Here is a 22358-nt window from a genome sequence, read left to right as displayed (position 1 = left end):
ATTCTGTGGGATTTTTGTGGAATTTGGTAGAGTTTTGGAATGATTTAGGTCATTTTGTGGGATGTTTCTGGAATTTGGTGGGTCTTTTCAAGAATTTTGTGGTATTTTGAAAAGATTTAGGGAATTTTGTGGTATTTTTCTAGAATTTTGTGGGCCTTTTCAAGGACTTTGTGTGGTTTGGAGGAGACTTGAAGAATTTTGAGGAAGTTTCCTTAGATTTTGTGGAAACTTGTGGAGGTTTTGTGTGATTTTTGTGGAATTTTGTGGGATATTGAGGGGATTTAGGGATCTTGGCGGATTTTACATGTATTTTGTGGCAATTTGTGGAGATTTGGTGGGATTTTTTTCCAGAATTTGTTCGTGTTTTGAGAAGATTTAGGGAATTTGGTGGGATTTTTCTGAAATTCTATAGGCCTTTTCAAGGACTTTGTGTGGTTTGGAGGAGACTTGAAGAATTTTGAGGAAGTTTCCTTAGATTTTGTAGAAACTTGTGGAGGTTTTGTGTGATTTTTGTGGAATTTTTTGGGATATTGAGGGGATTTAGGGATCTTGAGGGATTTTTCATGTATTTTGTGTGAATTTGTGGAGATTCTGTGGGATTTTTGTGGAATTTGGTAGAGTTTTGGCATGATTTAGGTCATTTTGTGGGATGTTTCTGGAATTTGGTGGGGCTTTTCTTGAATTTTGTGGTATTTTGAAAAGATTTAGGGAATTTGGTGGTATTTTTCTAGAATTTTGTGGGCCTTTTCAAGGACTTTGTGTGGTTTGGAGGAGACTTGAAGAATTTTGAGGAAGTTTCCTTAGATTTTGTGGAAACTTGTGGAGGTTTTGTGTGATTTTTGTGGAATTTTGTGGGATATTGAGGGGATTTAGGGATCTTGGCGGATTTTACATGTATTTTGTGGGAATTTGTGGAGATTTGGTGGGATTTTTTTCCAGAATTTGGTCATGTTTTGAGAAGATTTAGGGAATTTAGTGGGATTTTTCTGGAATTCTGTGGGCCTTTTCAAGGACTTTGTGTGGTTTGGAGGAGACTTGAAGAATTTTGAGGAAGTTTTCGTAGATTTTGTGGAAACTTGTGGAGGTTTTGTGTGATTTTTGTGGAATTTTGTGGGATATTGAGGGGATTTAGGGATCTTGAGGGCTTTTACATGTATTTTTTGGGAATTTGTGGAGATTTGGTGGGATTTTTTTCTAGAATTTTGTCGTGTTTTGAGAAGATTTAGGGAATTTGGTGGGATTTCTCTGGAATTTTGTTGGATTTTGGGGAGATTTTGAGGGATGTTTTTGGAACTTTGAGGGACTTTTCTGGAATTTTGTGGGATTCTGCAGAGAATTGACAAATTATCAGGGATTTTTCATGTATTTTTTGGGAATTTGTGGAGATTCTGTGGGGTTTTTGTGGAATTTGGTAGAGTTTTGGAATGATTTAGGTCATTTTGTGGGATATTTCTGGAATTTGGTGGGGCTTTTCAAGAATTTTGTGGTATTTTGAAAAGATTTAGGGAATTTTGTGGTGTTTTTCTTGAATTTTGTGGGAAACTGTGGTGATTTTATGGGGCGTTTCTGGAATTTGGTCGAGTTTTCAGAAGATTTAGGGATTTTTGTGGGATTTTGGTGGGATTTTCTGGGAATCGGTGGAGATTTTGTGGGACATTCCTGTGAATTGGTAGGGTTTTGAAATGATTTAGGGAATTTTGTGGGATTTCTCTGGAATTTTGTGGGGTTTTTATGGAATTGTGTGGGATTCGGAGGAGACTTGAAGTATTTTGAGGAATTTTTCTTAGATTTTGTGGAAACTTGTGGAGGTTTTGGGTGATTTTTGTGGGATTTTGTGGGATATTGAGGCGATTTAGGGATCTTGAGGGATTTTTCATGTATTTTGTGTGAATTTGTGGAGATTCTGTGGGATTTTTGTGGAATTTGGTAGAGTTTTGGAATGATTTAGGTCATTTTGTGGGATGTTTCTGGAATTTGGTGGGTCTTTTCAAGAATTTTGTGGTATTTTGAAAAGATTTAGGGAATTTGGTGGTATTTTTCTAGAATTTTGTGGGCCTTTTCAAGGACTTTGTGTGGTTTGGAGGAGACTTGAAGAATTTTGAGGAAGTTTCCTTAGATTTTGTGGAAACTTGTGGAGGTTTTGTGTGATTTTTGTGGAATTTTGTGGGATATTGAGGGGATTTAGGGATCTTGGCGGATTTTACATGTATTTTGTGGCAATTTGTGGAGATTTGGTGGGATTTTTTTCCAGAATTTGTTCGTGTTTTGAGAAGATTTAGGGAATTTGGTGGGATTTTTCTGAAATTCTATAGGCCTTTTCAAGGACTTTGTGTGGTTTGGAGGAGACTTGAAGAATTTTGAGGAAGTTTCCTTAGATTTTGTAGAAACTTGTGGAGGTTTTGTGTGATTTTTGTGGAATTTTTTGGGATATTGAGGGGATTTAGGGATCTTGAGGGATTTTTCATGTATTTTGTGTGAATTTGTGGAGATTCTGTGGGATTTTTGTGGAATTTGGTAGAGTTTTGGCATGATTTAGGTCATTTTGTGGGATGTTTCTGGAATTTGGTGGGGCTTTTCTTGAATTTTGTGGTATTTTGAAAAGATTTAGGGAATTTGGTGGTATTTTTCTAGAATTTTGTGGGCCTTTTCAAGGACTTTGTGTGGTTTGGAGGAGACTTGAAGAATTTTGAGGAAGTTTCCTTAGATTTTGTGGAAACTTGTGGAGGTTTTGTGTGATTTTTGTGGAATTTTGTGGGATATTGAGGGGATTTAGGGATCTTGGGGGATTTTACATGTATTTTGTGGGAATTTGTGGAGATTTGGTGGGATTTTTTTCTAGAATTTTGTCGTGTTTTGAGAAGATCTATCTATCCATCTATCTATCTATCTATCTATCTATCTATCTATCTATCTATCTATTTCCTATCTATATATCTCCCTATCTATCACCCTATATACATTTCTTTAGTATAGATTTGTATATTTTCATTTCTATATTATTCATTTAAATGCCAAGCTTTTAAATAAATAGGGGAACCAAGTGAGAGAAGTGGCAGCATGGTACGGGTCGTCGCGAGTGCCAGAAGCCCGAAAAAGCGGCCGCGTCAAGGACCCCGGCAGAGTGCGGCGTCGTCACCGCTGCCTGTCGGCGCCCGACCGGCTCGCGCCCGGCCCCGGTGCCGCCGAACGCACAGCCCGTGTCCGCACGGCTGGAGCAGCCGCGGAAAATTGCGACGGGGCGGCGTCGACGCCGGGGTGTTTGTCAGGCAGTCGAATTCACGCACCCACTGCCCGGGGTCCTTCCATTTTCCCGCCTTTTTGGCCGCCATCCTTGGAAGGACAAGCCGGCCACGACCTGGCAGCCATCTTCTGCGTGGCGTGACGTAACTTCCGCCCTTCCTTGCCGCCATCTTTGCTGTGGCTGAAGCCACTTCCGGCAGAGCGGCCATCTTTGTTATGGCACAATTAAGGCCCCCGCTGCTCTCAGCGCGTCTGTCTTACTTATATGCCTGAACGAAAAACCTGCCGACGCCGACCGACTCCGAGCATTCCGCCCGATTTTCCGCCGCCTTTCCCGGGGCGAGGACGATGGCGGCGAGACTCAGCGGCTCCGTAGCTGGGTGGCGGCCGCGCCTGCGGCGGCAGGCATTGGAGTTAACGCCTCTGCCGCGGTCCTCCCGGCCGGCTCCGGCGGGGGGGGGGGGGGGGGGAGGCCCGACGCGGCTCGGCTCGGTTCGACTCTTTCCGGCCCGCTTCGGCTCGGCTCTTTCTGGCCCGCTTCGGCTCGGTTCGGCCCCGCCCGCTTCGGCTCGGCTCGCCGCTGCTCGGCCCCGCTCGGCCAGGCCCCGCCCGGCTCGGAGCACAGCTGCAGTACCGCTCTGTGCCCACAATGCGGCAGCACTGCCGCAGAGCTCAGCCCGGGGTGGGCGGGGGGAGCCCCTGCAAGTGCAGAGAAGCGAGGCAAGAAACCACGTGTACAACCCCCTTCCATATGCTGCTACCTGTTTCCAGGCGACGACAAAGATCCATGAAGCAAATGCTTTTTCTTGGCCCATTTTGCTAAGCAAAGCTCTTCTGCAGCTCTTTAGTGCTTGCCAAACTCCAATGCGCGTGCTGCTGCTTCGATCGGATAAGAAGCACAGCTTTCTGACAGCAGCTTTCAGGTTGCTTCAGAAAGAGCTTGGCCATTTGAACGTGCAGCATGTCTGTGTGTGCATAAGCTGCAGGTGCAAGCTCCTGACAAATGTGTTCTGCAGGTACAGTTTCTCCCTGCCGGATGCAGTGGAAATGCTTTCTGCTGGTATTCTCACCAAGAGTCACAGAGTGCTTAACTCAGGAGCTCTGAGAATGGAAGCGCAAGAAGCGTTCCGCATTTGGTGGGATATTTTTCTAGAATTTGGTTGTGTTTTGAGAAGGTTTAGGGAATTTGGTGGGATTTTTCCTGGAATTTTGTTGGATATTGAGGAGATTTTGTGGGATGTTTGTGGAACTTTGAGGGACTTTTCTGGAATTTGGTGAGATTCTGTAGAGAACTGACGAATGATCAGGGATTTTTCATGTATTCTGTGGGAATTTGTGGAGATTTGGTGGGATTTTTGTGGATTTTGGCCGTGTTTTGAGAAGATTTAGGGAATTTTGTGTGATTTTTCTGGGATTTTGTGGGGTATTGAGGACATTTTGTGGGATGTTTCTGGAATTTGGTGGGGCTTTTCAAGAATTTTGTGGTATTTTGAAAAGATTTAGGGAATTTTGTGGTGTTTTTTCTTGAATTTTGTGGGAAACTGTGCTGATTTTATGGGGCGTTTCTGGAATTTGGTCGAGTTTTCAGAAGTGTTAGGGATTTTTGTGAGATTTTTGTGGGATGTTCTGGGAATTGGTGGAGATTTTGTGGGACATTCCTGTGAACTGGAAGGGTTTTGAAATTATTTAGGGAATTTTGTGGGACTTCTCTGGAATTTTGTGTGTTTTTTCTGGAATTGTGTGGGATTCTGAGGAGACTTGAAGAATTTTGAGGAATTTGTTTTAGATTTTGTGGGAATTTGTGTAGATTCTGTGGGATTTTACTGGAATTTGGTGGGCCTTTTCAAGGACTTTGTGTGGTTTTGGGAAGACTTGAAGAATTTTGAGGAAGTTTCCTTAGATTTTGTGGAAACTTGTGGAGGTTTTGTGTGATTTTTGTGGAATTTTGTGGGATATTGAGGGGATTTAGGGATCTTGGCGGATTTTACATGTATTTTGTGGGAATTTGTGGAGATTTGGTGGGATTTTTTTCCAGAATTTGGTCATGTTTTGAGAAGATTTAGGGAATTTAGTGGGATTTTTCTGGAATTCTGTGGGCCTTTTCAAGGACTTTGTGTGGTTTGGAGGAGACTTGAAGAATTTTGAGGAAGTTTTCGTAGATTTTGTGGAAACTTGTGGAGGTTTTGTGTGATTTTTGTGGAATTTTGTGGGATATTGAGGGGATTTAGGGATCTTGAGGGCTTTTACATGTATTTTTTGGGAATTTGTGGAGATTTGGTGGGATTTTTTTCTAGAATTTTGTCGTGTTTTGAGAAGATTTAGGGAATTTGGTGGGATTTCTCTGGAATTTTGTTGGATTTTGGGGAGATTTTGAGGGATGTTTTTGGAACTTTGAGGGACTTTTCTGGAATTTTGTGGGATTCTGCAGAGAATTGACAAATTATCAGGGATTTTTCATGTATTTTTTGGGAATTTGTGGAGATTCTGTGGGGTTTTTGTGGAATTTGGTAGAGTTTTGGAATGATTTAGGTCATTTTGTGGGATATTTCTGGAATTTGGTGGGGCTTTTCAAGAATTTTGTGGTATTTTGAAAAGATTTAGGGAATTTTGTGGTGTTTTTCTTGAATTTTGTGGGAAACTGTGGTGATTTTATGGGGCGTTTCTGGAATTTGGTCGAGTTTTCAGAAGATTTAGGGATTTTTGTGGGATTTTGGTGGGATTTTCTGGGAATCGGTGGAGATTTTGTGGGACATTCCTGTGAATTGGTAGGGTTTTGAAATGATTTAGGGAATTTTGTGGGATTTCTCTGGAATTTTGTGGGGTTTTTATGGAATTGTGTGGGATTCGGAGGAGACTTGAAGTATTTTGAGGAATTTTTCTTAGATTTTGTGGAAACTTGTGGAGGTTTTGGGTGATTTTTGTGGGATTTTGTGGGATATTGAGGCGATTTAGGGATCTTGAGGGATTTTTCATGTATTTTGTGTGAATTTGTGGAGATTCTGTGGGATTTTTGTGGAATTTGGTAGAGTTTTGGAATGATTTAGGTCATTTTGTGGGATGTTTCTGGAATTTGGTGGGTCTTTTCAAGAATTTTGTGGTATTTTGAAAAGATTTAGGGAATTTGGTGGTATTTTTCTAGAATTTTGTGGGCCTTTTCAAGGACTTTGTGTGGTTTGGAGGAGACTTGAAGAATTTTGAGGAAGTTTCCTTAGATTTTGTGGAAACTTGTGGAGGTTTTGTGTGATTTTTGTGGAATTTTGTGGGATATTGAGGGGATTTAGGGATCTTGGCGGATTTTACATGTATTTTGTGGCAATTTGTGGAGATTTGGTGGGATTTTTTTCCAGAATTTGTTCGTGTTTTGAGAAGATTTAGGGAATTTGGTGGGATTTTTCTGAAATTCTATAGGCCTTTTCAAGGACTTTGTGTGGTTTGGAGGAGACTTGAAGAATTTTGAGGAAGTTTCCTTAGATTTTGTAGAAACTTGTGGAGGTTTTGTGTGATTTTTGTGGAATTTTTTGGGATATTGAGGGGATTTAGGGATCTTGAGGGATTTTTCATGTATTTTGTGTGAATTTGTGGAGATTCTGTGGGATTTTTGTGGAATTTGGTAGAGTTTTGGCATGATTTAGGTCATTTTGTGGGATGTTTCTGGAATTTGGTGGGGCTTTTCTTGAATTTTGTGGTATTTTGAAAAGATTTAGGGAATTTGGTGGTATTTTTCTAGAATTTTGTGGGCCTTTTCAAGGACTTTGTGTGGTTTGGAGGAGACTTGAAGAATTTTGAGGAAGTTTCCTTAGATTTTGTGGAAACTTGTGGAGGTTTTGTGTGATTTTTGTGGAATTTTGTGGGATATTGAGGGGATTTAGGGATCTTGGGGGATTTTACATGTATTTTGTGGGAATTTGTGGAGATTTGGTGGGATTTTTTTCTAGAATTTTGTCGTGTTTTGAGAAGATCTATCTATCCATCTATCTATCTATCTATCTATCTATCTATCTATCTATCTATCTATCTATTTCCTATCTATATATCTCCCTATCTATCACCCTATATACATTTCTTTAGTATAGATTTGTATATTTTCATTTCTATATTATTCATTTAAATGCCAAGCTTTTAAATAAATAGGGGAACCAAGTGAGAGAAGTGGCAGCATGGTACGGGTCGTCGCGAGTGCCAGAAGCCCGAAAAAGCGGCCGCGTCAAGGACCCCGGCAGAGTGCGGCGTCGTCACCGCTGCCTGTCGGCGCCCGACCGGCTCGCGCCCGGCCCCGGTGCCGCCGAACGCACAGCCCGTGTCCGCACGGCTGGAGCAGCCGCGGAAAATTGCGACGGGGCGGCGTCGACGCCGGGGTGTTTGTCAGGCAGTCGAATTCACGCACCCACTGCCCGGGGTCCTTCCATTTTCCCGCCTTTTTGGCCGCCATCCTTGGAAGGACAAGCCGGCCACGACCTGGCAGCCATCTTCTGCGTGGCGTGACGTAACTTCCGCCCTTCCTTGCCGCCATCTTTGCTGTGGCTGAAGCCACTTCCGGCAGAGCGGCCATCTTTGTTATGGCACAATTAAGGCCCCCGCTGCTCTCAGCGCGTCTGTCTTACTTATATGCCTGAACGAAAAACCTGCCGACGCCGACCGACTCCGAGCATTCCGCCCGATTTTCCGCCGCCTTTCCCGGGGCGAGGACGATGGCGGCGAGACTCAGCGGCTCCGTAGCTGGGTGGCGGCCGCGCCTGCGGCGGCAGGCATTGGAGTTAACGCCTCTGCCGCGGTCCTCCCGGCCGGCTCCGGCGGGGGGGGGGGGGGGGGGAGGCCCGACGCGGCTCGGCTCGGTTCGACTCTTTCCGGCCCGCTTCGGCTCGGCTCTTTCTGGCCCGCTTCGGCTCGGTTCGGCCCCGCCCGCTTCGGCTCGGCTCGCCGCTGCTCGGCCCCGCTCGGCCAGGCCCCGCCCGGCTCGGAGCACAGCTGCAGTACCGCTCTGTGCCCACAATGCGGCAGCACTGCCGCAGAGCTCAGCCCGGGGTGGGCGGGGGGAGCCCCTGCAAGTGCAGAGAAGCGAGGCAAGAAACCACGTGTACAACCCCCTTCCATATGCTGCTACCTGTTTCCAGGCGACGACAAAGATCCATGAAGCAAATGCTTTTTCTTGGCCCATTTTGCTAAGCAAAGCTCTTCTGCAGCTCTTTAGTGCTTGCCAAACTCCAATGCGCGTGCTGCTGCTTCGATCGGATAAGAAGCACAGCTTTCTGACAGCAGCTTTCAGGTTGCTTCAGAAAGAGCTTGGCCATTTGAACGTGCAGCATGTCTGTGTGTGCATAAGCTGCAGGTGCAAGCTCCTGACAAATGTGTTCTGCAGGTACAGTTTCTCCCTGCCGGATGCAGTGGAAATGCTTTCTGCTGGTATTCTCACCAAGAGTCACAGAGTGCTTAACTCAGGAGCTCTGAGAATGGAAGCGCAAGAAGCGTTCCGCATTTGGTGGGATATTTTTCTAGAATTTGGTTGTGTTTTGAGAAGGTTTAGGGAATTTGGTGGGATTTTTCCTGGAATTTTGTTGGATATTGAGGAGATTTTGTGGGATGTTTGTGGAACTTTGAGGGACTTTTCTGGAATTTGGTGAGATTCTGTAGAGAACTGACGAATGATCAGGGATTTTTCATGTATTCTGTGGGAATTTGTGGAGATTTGGTGGGATTTTTGTGGATTTTGGCCGTGTTTTGAGAAGATTTAGGGAATTTTGTGTGATTTTTCTGGGATTTTGTGGGGTATTGAGGACATTTTGTGGGATGTTTCTGGAATTTGGTGGGGCTTTTCAAGAATTTTGTGGTATTTTGAAAAGATTTAGGGAATTTTGTGGTGTTTTTTCTTGAATTTTGTGGGAAACTGTGCTGATTTTATGGGGCGTTTCTGGAATTTGGTCGAGTTTTCAGAAGTGTTAGGGATTTTTGTGAGATTTTTGTGGGATGTTCTGGGAATTGGTGGAGATTTTGTGGGACATTCCTGTGAACTGGAAGGGTTTTGAAATTATTTAGGGAATTTTGTGGGACTTCTCTGGAATTTTGTGTGTTTTTTCTGGAATTGTGTGGGATTCTGAGGAGACTTGAAGAATTTTGAGGAATTTGTTTTAGATTTTGTGGGAATTTGTGTAGATTCTGTGGGATTTTACTGGAATTTGGTGGGCCTTTTCAAGGACTTTGTGTGGTTTTGGGAAGACTTGAAGAATTTTGAGGAATTTTTCTTAGATTTTGTGGAATCTTGTGGAGGTTTTGTGTGATTTTTGTGGGATTTTGTGGGATATTGAGGCGATTTAGGGATCTTGAGGGATTTTTCATGAATTTTGTGGGAATTTGTGGAGATTTGGTGGGATATTTTTCTAGAATTTGGTCGTGTTTTGAGAAGGTTTAGGGAATTTAGTGGGATTTTCCCTGGAATTTTGTTGGATATTGGGGAGATTTTGTGGGATGTCTGTGAAACTTTGAGGGACTTTTCTGGAATTTGGTGAGATTCTGTAGAGAACTGACGAATTATCAGGGATTTTTCATGTATTCTGTGGGAATTTGTGGAGATTCTGTGGGATTTTTGTGGATTTTGGCCGTGTTTTGAGAAAATTTAGGGAATTTTGTGGGATTTTTTTGGGATTTTGTTGGATATTGAGGACATTTTGTGGGATGTTTCTGGAATTTGGTGGGGCTTTTCAAGAATTTTGTGGTATTTTGAAAAGATTTTGGGAATTTTGTGGTGTTTTTTCTTGAATTTTGTGGGAAACTGTGGTGATTTTATGAGGCGTTTGTAGAATTTGGTCGAGTTTTCAGAAGATTTAGGGATTTTTATGGGATGTTCTGGGAATTGGTGGAGATTTTGTGGGACATTCCTGTGAATTGGTAGGGTTTTGAAATGATTTATGGAGTTTTGTGGGACTTCTCTGGAATTTTTTTCTTTTGACACAGGGCAAGAATGGAGTGCCTGGATCTGCAGGAGAACCTGGCCCAGCTGGTATCCCAGTAAGTACCACAAAGGGAAACTCATGCATCCAGGAGAGGTGACTGATAAAATGTAGGAGGAGTGGATTTTCTGTAGCTGGTTTGTGTGTTGAGGTTTCCATGGCTGAAGAAGGGTAATCTGAAAATCACTGTCTGGCCACAAGTTTGAAGGGGGCTTGGCTACGTTCCTGGAATTGAGATGCTAGTTGGGTCATCACTGTTCCCAGTGAAAGTTAAGTTTTCACAGTAAATGGAAATGATTGATTGCCTAGCATGGCAAAAAGATTGGCATGCCTCGTCTTCACCAGTAGGTTTAATTTTGCCAAGCAGAGAGCGTGCAGCCAGCAGAGAGTTGTCACAAGGAAGGAGAGGGCCTGAGGGAGTTGGCAGGCTGCCATTGAGGAATAGTGGCAGCAGAAAAATCCTCACAGGCAATTGGGGGAAGAGCAGACAGCGGGCAGTAAACCAGGATCAGGAAGCATAATGAAACTCCCCTGAGGCCATCCTGTGGGGAAGAACAGCTTGGAAATGAAGAGCTGTTAGAAGGACAGTGCGGAGCTGGTGGTTTGCTTGTTTTTTTGTGTTTTTTCCTCTATTCTGCTGAAAGTCGTCCAGAATTCAGCAAATCCATGAAAATATTCCCTTGTGCCCAGTAGCATCTATCACAATGCAGGGCTCTTCCCTCTCTTTGCCCATGGAGACAGTACAGCTTGCTGGACTGTTGCATTAATAGGGAAACAAAAGCAGAGCAGGAGGAATGTGAAAAGCTGCAGCAGGACTTCACTCTTTGTGACTCTTGCAAAGCCATAAAACCAGCCCAGCCTCACCACTGACTTGTGCCCTGATCAAGCATCTGCAGGGATGTCTCAGAGAAGCAAATAACGCCTTTTTGTGTGGGGAGGTAGGACAGGGTGCTGCAGTCTGACAGCCTTTCTGCATCAAAAAATATGTGCCACAGGCTTTTTGTCCTTGACATAAGCTCTTTTTACCTTCCTGGGATTTCTGCCATTGCTTCTTACCCCATGGATCCTTGCTTTTGCCTTTCAAACTTATTTTCTTCTTTTCATTACACCCACCCATTCCCAATTCCTATCACTGATTTTTCACCTTCTGGGTCTTTATCAGGTCACTGTGGCTTTGGGATGCCTTGTGAATGCCAAGTTGGGATTATTATTTTAATCATCATAGTGTTATCACAGTACCTATACGATGTGACCCAGAGACTCACCAGACAGCTTCCTGCACAAACAGCACCACAGCAGCCTTTGCTCCAGAGGATTTAGAGTCCAAAAATAACATAGGAGATTGAAAAAGGATAAAGTCAGATGGATGAGGAAGGGGAAACAATGAGGCAGTGCTGGTCAGCAGAACAGACAGTCATCTCATCATTATCTTTCTCTGCCATTAAAATGAATCCTCTCCTTTTCATAAAGGTTATTATGGGAAGTGTCTGCTTGTGCTGTACATAAATCTATTTATTTTGAAATGCACTAATTTCCTTCACTGTGTGGTGTGACAAGCCAATATTTTATATTTCTATTTTGAAAAAAAGGAGATGTGAGGAAGGTTATCATGACAATAAGGGTGATTTTTTTTTTTTTTCCACCTTCACCAGTGCTGACTTGTAACCACAAGGTAAAACCTGCCAGGAGCCTTCTCTTTAGGCATTTGCTGACAGTACTCATCACAAGTCACACTTGCTCATGCTTAAGCCCACACACAGAAACACGGTCCAGCTCCTGAAGTCTCCAGGGCAAGTTGCACACCCCAAATCCATGTGCTTTGTGCCTGCCAGGCTCATTGGTGCTCACTTTGTATGCGTTTTACTCTAAGAAGAAAAAGGGCTATGTTCTGAACCGAAAAAGTAGGGAACAAACTCTGAAAGCAAAGGTTAAACTAAGAGTTAAAACCACATCAGAAGTGTGCCTGAAACAGTACTGTATCATGAACTGTCATTTCTACTGCCCTGATCTGCAAGGGAAAAGGGACAGTTTGACAGAATATCACAAGAGATAAGTGAAAGACAGACATTTTATAAATTGAACCTGGAAATAAAGGCAAAGGAGAAGCCCTGTATCTGTCTGTTGGTTGTATTTTTTGATTTGAGCAGTACGACCACCTGCACTGTTTCCTCGTTATCACCCATCACAGCATTTCCACTCTCAACACCCCCTTATAAACCATGTGACACCACCACAACCATGGAACACACCTCCTCCCCCTGCCATAATTGTCCCTTCCTTTTCATCTTCTCCCAGGGACCCTGCATAGCTTATTAATAATGCAACCACGGTGCCTGCAACCTGCTTTTCTAAAATACTTTGTTCTTCCTTGTCAGTGTTGGGAGTCCTGCTGCTAAAGGGAAATTTCCCAGTTCCAGTATCTGTAAATGAATGCTCTGGGAAAGAAGTGCTGGGGAAAGGGCTGCTAGTGTCTCTTTCATTTCTGTCCTAAGGGTCCCAAAGGAAATAAAGGAGAAACGGGCAGCCCAGGACTCCCTGGCTTTATAGGACCCCGAGGACCACCTGTAAGTATGTCTGGGGATGGATTAGATCCTCTCTTTACCTGCTTTTAAATGTTAGACAGGAAGATGGGACACGGTCATCTTCAGTTAGATTAAAAAAAAAAAGCATAAGCAGGAGATCTGACAAATCCAGAAGCCATATAATTTTACTTCCAAAGGAAACTGGACTGCAAAAATAGCATTTTTCATATGGATGAGCAACCACAATCTCATGTATGGAGCTGGTACCTGCCAGTCAGCCCTGATAATGTACACATTAATCAGACTGCTTCAGTAGTCTTCTTAATTCAAGTATGGGGTATTTAAGTTCTCAGATTATACCTCTGCATGAACCTTAGATGGTCTAAATAGGGAAATTCTGAGTGCCAGTAATAATACAGGTATTTCTGATATTCGCTATTCTAAAGGGAAATTCTTTTGTTGCTAGCAACAGAGGTACATTGCAATTAAAGCATTCATGTATCTCCCAAAGTGATCTAAAATAATAAATAATTAACCTATACCCATGACAATATCACAACCTCAGAATCCAGTATCTTTAGACCTTTCAAAGTGAGTAAAAGATGTTGAATTCCACTGGAAGGATGGGAAAAGTGAATGCTGGGTTTTTGGTGTTTTGTTGGTTTTTTTTAATTTCTAGATTTGTTGTGACAAAAAATGAGATTTAAAAGATTTTTGTGTCTCCAGCAGAGCTGAATCTTTCATGGGATGGTTCTTGCTTCTTTCTGTATTTTTTAGTATTTTATTTTATAATTTGAAAGTGAGCTTTTGGATGAAAAGAGGAGAAAGAAATATTTTTCTGGATAATTAATTTTAAGCAGCAAACATGGTGGCCATTTAAAACTAAAGTGGCCTTAAGGAAAACTCAAGTGAGTTTAATGCAGTCTAATTTGCATCACACATCTCTGATTAGTTCCATTTCTCATGGATACATGCATGGATACTAACACAGCTGAAGATGCTCTGTTTCCAGGGGAAAATATCACCTGAATGCATGTTATAGATATGATTATGCGTTTTGCCTGCAAACAGACTTAGAAAGATTATTTTTTTCTGTACATGAAATGGGAAAGTGGCCAGAATTTCAGGAACAAGTAGTTTAATGTTCATTTTGCTTTATCTGCAGTTCAGGACTGCAGTGATACTTTTTTCATTGAAACACTAAAATAGAAACTGTATTGTGTACTCATCACATTGTAAGTGAAAAAAAAATTAATATATATATAAATAATTCTATGAGGGTGCTTATTCAAATTATGATTATTTAATATAGTTCTGAAAGACAGGTGAGCAGGCTTAAAATTCCTTTATCCTCTGTATGTGTTTTTCCAGCTGGTGTAATACAAGTTGGTACTTCTTGCAAAATTTACTTAACTTACGTCTTCAGACACTTATGCGTATGATGCTGGTGCTCCTTAATTTAAGCAAGGCCATATAAAGTGTATGAAGCTTTGGGAATTGTTGGTAAGAAAAAGGAACAAAATGTATTGAAAGCAGGAACACACTTGGAGTGAAACATCTGCCCTCAGTTGGTTTGTTAGAAATTACTTCCTGTTATTTATTTTAACATGGCATGCAAATTCACTAAAAAATTCTTTCCAAATAGCAGGATGTGTCTATCCAGGAATGACCAATAGCAGTAAGATAAGGATAAATCATGCAAACCTGCTACCATATAGAAGAAAACTTGTTAACACAACGAAAGACTTGTGGTTATTAGGTGGAGTCTTTCTTCCAACTCCTCCAGTGCAATGCTAAATCCAGTTTCTGTGTCTCTTAGGGAGAGCCAGGTGAGAAAGGTCCTCCTGGAAAAGAGGTAAGTTAAATTCTTAATTGTTTCAATATAAGATTGGTGTCACAGGGAAAAAATCATCAAGGGTGTTAGCACAGTTGCAACAAATTGGGTTTTTTTGATAGAATGGTTGGAAGGGATCTTAAATATCATCGATTTATGCCCACCCTGCCAGGGGCAGAGACACCTTCCACTAGACCAGGTTGCTTGGAACCTCATTCAACCTGATTTTGAACCATTACAGAAATGGGAAATTCACAACTTGTCTGGACAATTTGTTCTAGTGCCTCACCACCCTCACAGTGAAAAATTTCTACCAAATATCACCCTCTCTGACTGTGAAGCCATTTAACTCTTGTTCTATCTCTACAGTCCCTGACAAAAAAGTTCATCCCCATTTTTCTTAAAAACTCCCTTTTAGTACTGGAAGGGGCTCTAAGGTTCCCCCAGAACCTTCCCTCCTTCAGGCTGAACAATCTCTGCCCTCTCAGCCTGAATCCACAGCAGAGGAGCTCCAGCTCTTTGAGCATCTTTGTGGCCTCATCTGAACTTGCTGTAACTGATTCATGTCCTTGCTTATATTCTGGCACCAGAGCTGGACACAGCACACCAGGTGGGGTCTAACTGAAGGGAAGTGGAGGGGGAGAATCATCCCCTCAACATGCTTGTCATGCTTTCTGTTTTGGTTTTTTTTTTTTGTGGGTTGTTGATTTTCTTTTTGTTTTGGATTTTTTTGTCTGGGTTTTTTTGTTGGGTTTTTTTTGGTTATTTTTCTTTAATAAAGAAAGAAGATTGTTGATAATTGAAAGCAAAAGGGAAAGCTCTCAGGAAACTGTGGGGTTGTCATGGAAATAAATTTTCCTGGGGTCACAGGAATCATTACAAAGGCATATGTTTCATTATTTACTCTTATTATGGATGGTTCTTTTATATTTACCTTTATTTTGTTGCAGGGCACACCAGGGAAACAGGGTGCAATTGGCTCCAGAGGAGAGAGGGTAAGTTGGAGAAGATTACAAGTTATTTCATTATGTTGAAATAAAGAGAGCTATTTTGAGTTAGGGCCTGGAGGCAGAGGTCATTCAAAACTGAAGCCAGTGTTTCCCAGTCTCCCAGGTCTCTCTTTAATCATTCTCCATCAGAATAATTTGTGGATCATTTGTAATGCACCAGATGTTGTACTCAGCAACTTAGCCAGCTTAGCTGTGAGCATTTCTCTGTGTTTGAAAATCAGAAGTTTGCCTCTTATTCTGTGGTGGTAATGTCCTTCTTTTCACTTAGGGTGAGCCTGGCATCAAAGGAGAAAAAGGCCCTCAAGGAGAAAAGGGTCCTCCAGGTGATCCTGGGATACCTGGTCATAAGGGCCATCCGGGACTGATGGGTCCCCATGGACCTCCAGGAGACACTGGGCAAGTTGGACCTCCCGGTCCTCCGGGACAACCAGGATTTCCAGGACCAAGGGTAAGATCTCCAGGGAACTGCTTTGTATGGTTATTTTCCTGCCACAGGGATCAGAAAAGTGTCTCGGGATGCATTGAGGCTGACAGAAACTGGAGCAGGAGCATGTTGTAAAGGGAGACAGTGTTTTTAAGCTCTTAATACCCATAAAGGGGAGCTGTCTCACATCTCAGGGAATCATAGCATCATAGAATGGTTTGGGTTAGAAGAAACATTAAAGACGATCTAGTTCCAGCCCCCTGCTATGGGCAGGGGACACCTTCCACTGGATCAGGCTGCTCCAATCTCTATCCAACCTTGGACACTTCCATGGATGGAAGTTGGGAAAGGCTTGTGGGGGTATTGACTTGAACTTCAGGGGAGCTAAATAATCCAGACCCATAGTCAGTGTGGCCAGTTGCTGACACTTTTTATTGCTAAATGCCTAAATCAGGTTCTCTGATGGTAGCCACAGCACTGGAGTCTCAAAAAAGATTCTTTCTATAAGGGCAGTAATATGTAGCACTTCATACAGAGGACTAACACCTTCCTCTGCTGCTGGTTGTTACGAGAGACAAAATGCTGAGCCGTGGAAAGGTCACCACTCTATTTCTGGAAATCCTGGAGTCAGCTCATCAGAATTCATGAAATACTATTTTTGTTTAATATTCTGCCTCTTTTTTTTTTTTTTTTTCCCCTGTTGGTCTCACTACTGAGAATGCCTGAGGGTGGTTTATGTTGTAGTATGAGAAAAACTACCAACAGCAGTGAAGCAACTGTGCCCATCCTGAGGATGAATTGGAGATTATCTCAGAGGAGAAAAAACAGAGAATAATGTCTGATGTAAATGCTGACTAAATTTTAGACAAAGCATTTCTTTGTGTGTGAAATCAAGTGATAGTTATGGAAACTTAATTTAACTAATAGGGTTAAAACCTGAAAACATAATTTGTAAACCTTTAAAGTATGCTTCACAATTATGTTTACTTAGTGGGATATACACTAAGAGCTATCAAAAATGCTTAGTACTTAATGACAAAATTGTTTCTTTTGTCACCAGTGACACATCTTTTTCTCATGCAAAATTTGTGACAGCAAGAAGGTAACAAATAGACCAACTCTGTATTTATTAACAATGCTATTGATTAAAACTGAAATGTCACTTAGCTATTTAATTAAATCTCATGTTTTTAATGAATAACTTCTGATTCAGAAGAACTCACTAGGTTTTCATAAAAAGAGGACACAAACTGCATCCTTGTATGTTAAAAGAGTAAGTGTGAGGAAAAAACAACACTTTTATAAGCAGCTGATCTACAAAAGAATGAAGTCTTTAGGTTGACCAGACACATTTTCAAAACTGGCAGAAATGTAAAGAATAATTTTAGCCAAAAAAAAATTGCAAATTATATTTAAAGTGAAACATCTTACTTTCTGATTTATAAAAGAAATGTTTGCTCTTGCTGCTTGAAAATGGTTTATTGTTTAAATGTAGTTACAATTTTCTTTTGAGCTTTTGCAAAAGCAAGAGCCTGGCTACCCTAAAAGCTTTTTATTATTATTATTTACTTGGAAAGCCACAATCTAAAAAATTATTCTACTTATCAAAAATGCTTTCATAATTTTTTTAGTTACATCATCCAGAGTTGTTCACATTACTTTCAGTTTCTACAGCTACTGCAGCTGTACAACAGCAACAGCACAAAAGACCTCAGAGAAAGGAATAAAGATACTGTACCTTGAGGGCTGGGTAGGGGGCCAAGGCCAGGAAGCCACATCCCCTGCCTCTCTTCAACAGCCTGAAATCAGGCAAAACCTTGTACTGCTTTGGAAGAATAAGTATCATATGCGTGTACTGGCTTCTGTTTCCCGAGATAAGGCCTGTTGGCAGGGGATACATCCAATGTAAGTGTTTTTACCAAGTCCAGATACCCAGCATTAGAACCTTTGGGGTACATGTACATCTCTCTGTGAGGAAATGTGCCATGATGAAAAAGAACATGGGATCTCTGCTGAGATCTGATAGGGCAGAGATGTCTCCTGATGTGATTTCTATAACTTGTCCTATAAATGCATAGTAAGGAGATTTTCTTAAGAATGGATATGGGAACAGTGTTGCAACTAGTGACCTCGGGACCCAGCTCCCTGCTTAAACCACTGAGCCCAGGGTTTTCTAGCAGGCTGGGAACAGAGAATGACTTTGACTCTGTATCCCACAGCAGAGTCCTGGAAAAGCCGACAGCCCAGGGCTTGGGCAGGGGCCCTCTTTGCTGGGTTAAGAACTGTCAGGATGGCCATGTCCAGAGAGTGGTGGGGAATGGTACTGCATCCAGTTGGTGTCTGGTGACTAGCGGTGTCCCCCGTGGCCAGTCCTGTTCAGTGTCTGTCCTGCTGATGTGGCCAAGGGCATTGAGGGTATCCTCAGGAGGAAATTTGTGATGACACCAAGGTGGGTGGGAGTGTTGATGTGCTGGAGGGTAGGAAGGATCTTCAGGGGCATGTGGACAGGCTGGATTGATGGTGTATGACCAGTGGGGTGAGGTTCCAGAAGAGCCAGGCCTGGGTCCTGCCCTTGTGTCCCAAGAATCCCCTCAGTGCCCCAGGCTGGGGGCAGAGTGGCTGGAAAGCTGCCTGGCAGGAAAGGCCATGGGGGTGCTGGCTTAGAGTATCCAAACTGACATGACCTGGCATGTGCCCAGGTGGGTAAGGGGGCTGGTGGCTTCCTGGCCTTCTATGTCAGCAGCAGCATGGCCAGCAGGACCAGGGCAGTGATTGTCCCTCTGTGCTGGGCTATGGGGAGGCCACACCTGGAGTGCTGTGTGCAGGTGTGTGCCCCTGGTAAGGTGTGGTCAGTGAGAGATGCCTGTGTGTGAATGAAGGTGCCAAAGAGACCATCTACCAAAGTTAACAATGGGGATTTTATTTAACAAGAAACGTGTGGTATAGAGGTAGGGATGGGAAAGAAACAATGGGGATTTGATTTAACAAGAAATGTGGGGTAGAGGGATAGGGATGGGAAAGAAGAGAGTGAGAAGGGGAGTAGGGGGTAAAGTTGGGGTGGGGTGCCAATGCCACCCGGACCTGCCACTGGGAGCCGACCATTCTCAGGGGGAGCTGGCATCTCAGGGCCTCCTCCTGGTTCTGGCTCTGGGCTCAGTCCTCTCGCTGCCCCCTGAGGCAGCTGAAGGAGAAGAGCCGGCGCAGAGCCCGCCGGGCCGTCTTGGCGATGGAGCGCCATGGCCGTGGGGCCGGGGGCTGCGGGACGGCTGCGCTGCCGGCGGGGCAAGCAGGAGCGCTGCGTGCCAGGGGCTGGGCAGGCAGCGGGCAAGCCCCTGCCGGCTCCCCAGCCCTGCGGGGCTCTTCCTGGGGAGGGGCGGCCTGGGCACAGCCAGCCTCAAGCCATTCCACTTCAATCTCCTCCATGGTTTCGGCAGGCGAGGCACAAACCAGAGACATCTTTGCCTCTTCAGGAAGAGCCATGGGGAGAGGCTCGCTGTGCCCCTCATTGCAGGGATCACCGTCTGCCGCTGGTGCTGTCTCTTCCTCTTCTTCTTCCTGTGTTGGGAGAGACAGCGCGCTCTCTGGCTCACTCTGCATCTCTCCTGGTGCTGCTCTGTCATGGAGCTCTTCTTCATCCCATATTTCCAGTACCTGGTTTAGAAGGGTACTTGATGGCGAGTCCCCAGAGACAGAGCACAGCTGTTCCAACAGGTCAGGATGTGCAATCTCTGTGTTGTTTTCTGCCTCTCCTGTGGAGCCCTTGACGAGAGCATCAGAAGGTATGGAGTTGTCTGCGACAGGGTCCAGCTCGGCCAACAACTGGTCAAGAGACACAAGCTGGGAGAACTTTTGTGTCTCTCCTGCAGCAACTTCCGTCACGCTGGATGCACTGTGCAGGTCCGAGGGGCCTACAGCTGGCTTCAGGGTGGGGCTTGGTGGATCCCTGGAGATGCATGTGGACCTTACGGGGCTTTCTTTGTCTTCTAGGGAGGAGAAGATGTCTCTAAACATCACATCATACACTTTGTCTTCCATCTCCTCCAGCTGCTTACTCATTTTACAGAGACGAAGCATCACAGCCTCGTCATCCTCTGGGCACAGCTGCTTGCGATGCGCACTTTGCTTGGCTGGACGATGAATTGCCTCTGCCCCTTGGCGCCCACTCAACCACTTTGTGGTTCTCTGGGTGGACTCGATGGGCCTGTTCTCATGAAGACATGGGCCCAGGTCTCTGAACACATCACTGCAGGTGCTGCTACCATGCCCTTCCAGAAGCTTGAGGAGCACCTCTGTCTCAGAGTGCCCCAGGTGCTGCCAAGCCGGCTGGCTCCCAGTGCAGATCTGCACGCTGTGTGCGGGTTGCACGGGTGGCAGGCGATGGTCCTGCCTTGCCGCTGACCCATGCCAGAACCCTTCTGTTCTGCTTGCCAGGGAAGGTGTTTCCCAGGCCCCACCAGCAGCCAGAGTTCCCCATGGTGAAGGTGTCATGAGCTCTTGGTAGCCACTGGCCACAGAGCCCACAACATGTGCTGTGCCTCTGGGAGGAGACCCAGAGGCTGCTGCTGCTGGCAGAGGGGGCAGCTTGAGCCTTGCAGAGGCTGCTCTTTGAATTTGAGGGCTGAGCTGGCAAGGAGGTTCCAGTGGCAGTTGAGGGCCATGGAGAGGCGGCAAGTCGGACACAGACAGTCTCTGTGTCTGTGTGACACTGCCGCGTGGCATCTTGATTGTTGAGGTGACCTGAGGTGGTCCCTGTGGCTGGCTGTGGGTCACCTGTGGGAAGCAGGGGTAGGAGTGGGATGGAGGTGGCTGTGTGAGCGCGGTGTCTCCCACGTGTCAGCAAGCCCAGGGCAGGTGCTGGCCACAGCAGCCAGGCTGGGCTGGGTTCCCAGCTGTGCTCATTGCCTCAGGGTCATTGCTGTGCCTGAGCCATCCCATCATTGGCTCCCTTGCAGAGCGTGGCCTGGTGCCAGGCCTGGCTGTCTGTGCCCCAGGGCTTCCCCCACCTCCCACTGCAGCCTCTCCCTCCATCCCCAGCCCTCACCTTTTGCTGCTTGGATAGCAGTGACTGCCCCTCATGGGGCTGGTCATGGGCATTTGCCTCCTCTTTCTTCCACATTGTGGGAGTGCTCTGACGAACACTGGCCACAATCACCCAGGGGAGCTGCTTCCTCCAGAGAAGCTGCTGCCTCCTCAGAGAGCTGCTCTCCTGGGAGTGGCCACTGCAGGGATTTGTTGCCCCCACAGTCACGACACGAACTCACGTCACAATGGCCTCTGGGCACGATGTCACCGCGGGTCACAAAGGCCTGGTGGGCACGGCCGCCCTTTGTTCCAGGGGCCAGGCGGTTTCCATGCAGCCAAGCCTCATCACAAAGGCCTTTTTTAGGCCTCTGTCCCTCTCTTTCCCTATGCTAGTTCTTCTTCCAATGACTTGCAGTTCTCGTTTCTCCCACCTTGTGTTCCTCCCCTAAACATCCCAAAAGAAGCCTTTTGCTGGTGGCCAACCGTTTTATTACCCATCCAGCCAAGCATGTGTCCCAGCATTTGGCCCCAACACCAGATAAAAAGGATCATCAGAAGGCAAAAAATAATTGAATTTAATCTGGCCACTACTGTAAAAGACAATAAAAAGTCTTTATTAGAAGAGATTAGGAACACAGGAGTGCCAAAGAAAAATCTACTCTTTATTTGATGTGAGGGTGAGGGGAACATGATCACAAGGGACGAGGAAAAGGCTGAGGTACAGAATGCCTTGTTTGCCTCAGCTTTCAGGAGTCAGATGGGTTATCTGGAGGACAAGCAGTCCCCTGAGCTGGCACACAGGGACAGGGAGCAGACCTGACCCCCTGCAATCCTGGTGTAAGTAATTGGTGACCTACAGAGCTGCTAAGACCCTGACAAGTCTATGGGGCTGCCCAGAGTCCCCCAGGGGTGCTGAGGGAGCCCATGGAAGAGCTTGCCAAGCAACTCTCCCATCCTTTATTGTCATCATTCCTGGCCAGTCAGGGAGGTCCCAGGTGACTGGAGGTGCCAATGGGACACCCAAGGTCCAAGAAGGGCTGCAGGGAGGATGTGAGGAACTGCAGGCCTGTCAGCCTGACCTCGGGGCCTGGTGAGGTTCTGGAGCAGATCATCGTGAGGGGGATCACATGGCCCAGAGAGGACAACTGAGGGATCAGGCCCGGCCTGATTTAGCGTTTAGGAAAGGCGGGTCCTGCCTGAGCAACCTGATGTCCTTTGCGCTGAGGATGATGCGCCTCAGGGCTGTGGGAAAAGCTGTGTATGGAGTCTCTCTGGACTTGAGCCAAGCGTTAGACTCTGTATCCCACAGCACAGTCCTGGAAAAGCCGACAGCCCAGGGCTTGGGCAGGGGCCCTCTTTGCTGGG

General features: G+C 45.0%; 2 protein-coding genes across 3 annotated transcripts; one reads left to right on the top strand and one right to left on the bottom strand.

Moving 5' to 3' along the window:
- Window positions 1-7769: 7769 nt before the first annotated feature.
- LOC147653235 (uncharacterized) lies at window positions 7770-21617 on the top strand. The gene is made up of 7 exons (XM_086890178.1): window positions 7770-8716; window positions 10186-10239; window positions 12674-12745; window positions 14523-14558; window positions 15488-15532; window positions 15816-15995; window positions 19959-21617. Exons 1-3 carry the CDS (start codon window positions 7929-7931, stop codon window positions 12726-12728), a joined length of 897 nt encoding a protein of 298 aa, XP_086746304.1. The 5' UTR covers window positions 7770-7928; the 3' UTR covers window positions 12729-12745; window positions 14523-14558; window positions 15488-15532; window positions 15816-15995; window positions 19959-21617.
- Window positions 18868-21224, bottom strand: LOC147653236 (uncharacterized). 2 transcript variants are annotated; one of them, XM_086890176.1, is made up of 3 exons: window positions 21013-21087; window positions 19623-20741; window positions 18868-19526 (listed from the first exon to the last, which is right to left on the bottom strand). In XM_086890176.1, the coding sequence occupies exons 1-3, from the start codon at window positions 21085-21087 to the stop codon at window positions 19125-19127; spliced, it is 1596 nt and encodes a 531-aa protein (XP_086746302.1). In that variant the 3' UTR covers window positions 18868-19124. The 2 variants fall into 2 exon arrangements, with proteins under 2 accessions (XP_086746302.1, XP_086746303.1); XM_086890177.1 differs by having other exon boundaries at window positions 18868-20741; window positions 21013-21224.
- Window positions 21618-22358: the final 741 nt, after the last annotated feature.

Source organism: Cyanistes caeruleus, chromosome 5 (assembly GCF_971803275.1).
Source record: "Cyanistes caeruleus chromosome 5, bCyaCae1.hap1.1, whole genome shotgun sequence".
In the NCBI taxonomy this organism is placed as follows: Eukaryota; Metazoa; Chordata; class Aves; order Passeriformes; family Paridae; genus Cyanistes; species Cyanistes caeruleus.
Note: the sequence above shows the minus strand (reverse complement) of the source record. Positions and strands in the feature narration are given on the sequence as shown.

What these genes read in the sequence shown, in the direction of transcription:
- LOC147653235 (XM_086890178.1), top strand. Translation starts at nt 7,929, where the DNA reads ATGGCGGCGAGACTCAGCGGCTCCGTAGCTGGGTGGCGGCCGCGCCTG. An exon ending in CAAGAAGCGTTCCGCATTTG is followed by an intron (nt 8,717 to 10,185) that starts GTGGGATATTTT and finishes CTTTTGACACAG; the next exon opens with GGCAAGAATGGAGTGCCTGG. An exon ending in CTGGCCCAGCTGGTATCCCA is followed by an intron (nt 10,240 to 12,673) that starts GTAAGTACCACA and finishes TTCTGTCCTAAG; the next exon opens with GGTCCCAAAGGAAATAAAGG.
- LOC147653236 (XM_086890177.1), bottom strand. Translation starts at nt 21,087, where the DNA reads ATGTGGAAGAAAGAGGAGGCAAATGCCCATGACCAGCCCCATGAGGGG. An exon ending in TGCTATCCAAGCAGCAAAAG is followed by an intron (nt 20,742 to 21,012) that starts GTGAGGGCTGGG and finishes TGCTTCCCACAG; the next exon opens with GTGACCCACAGCCAGCCACA.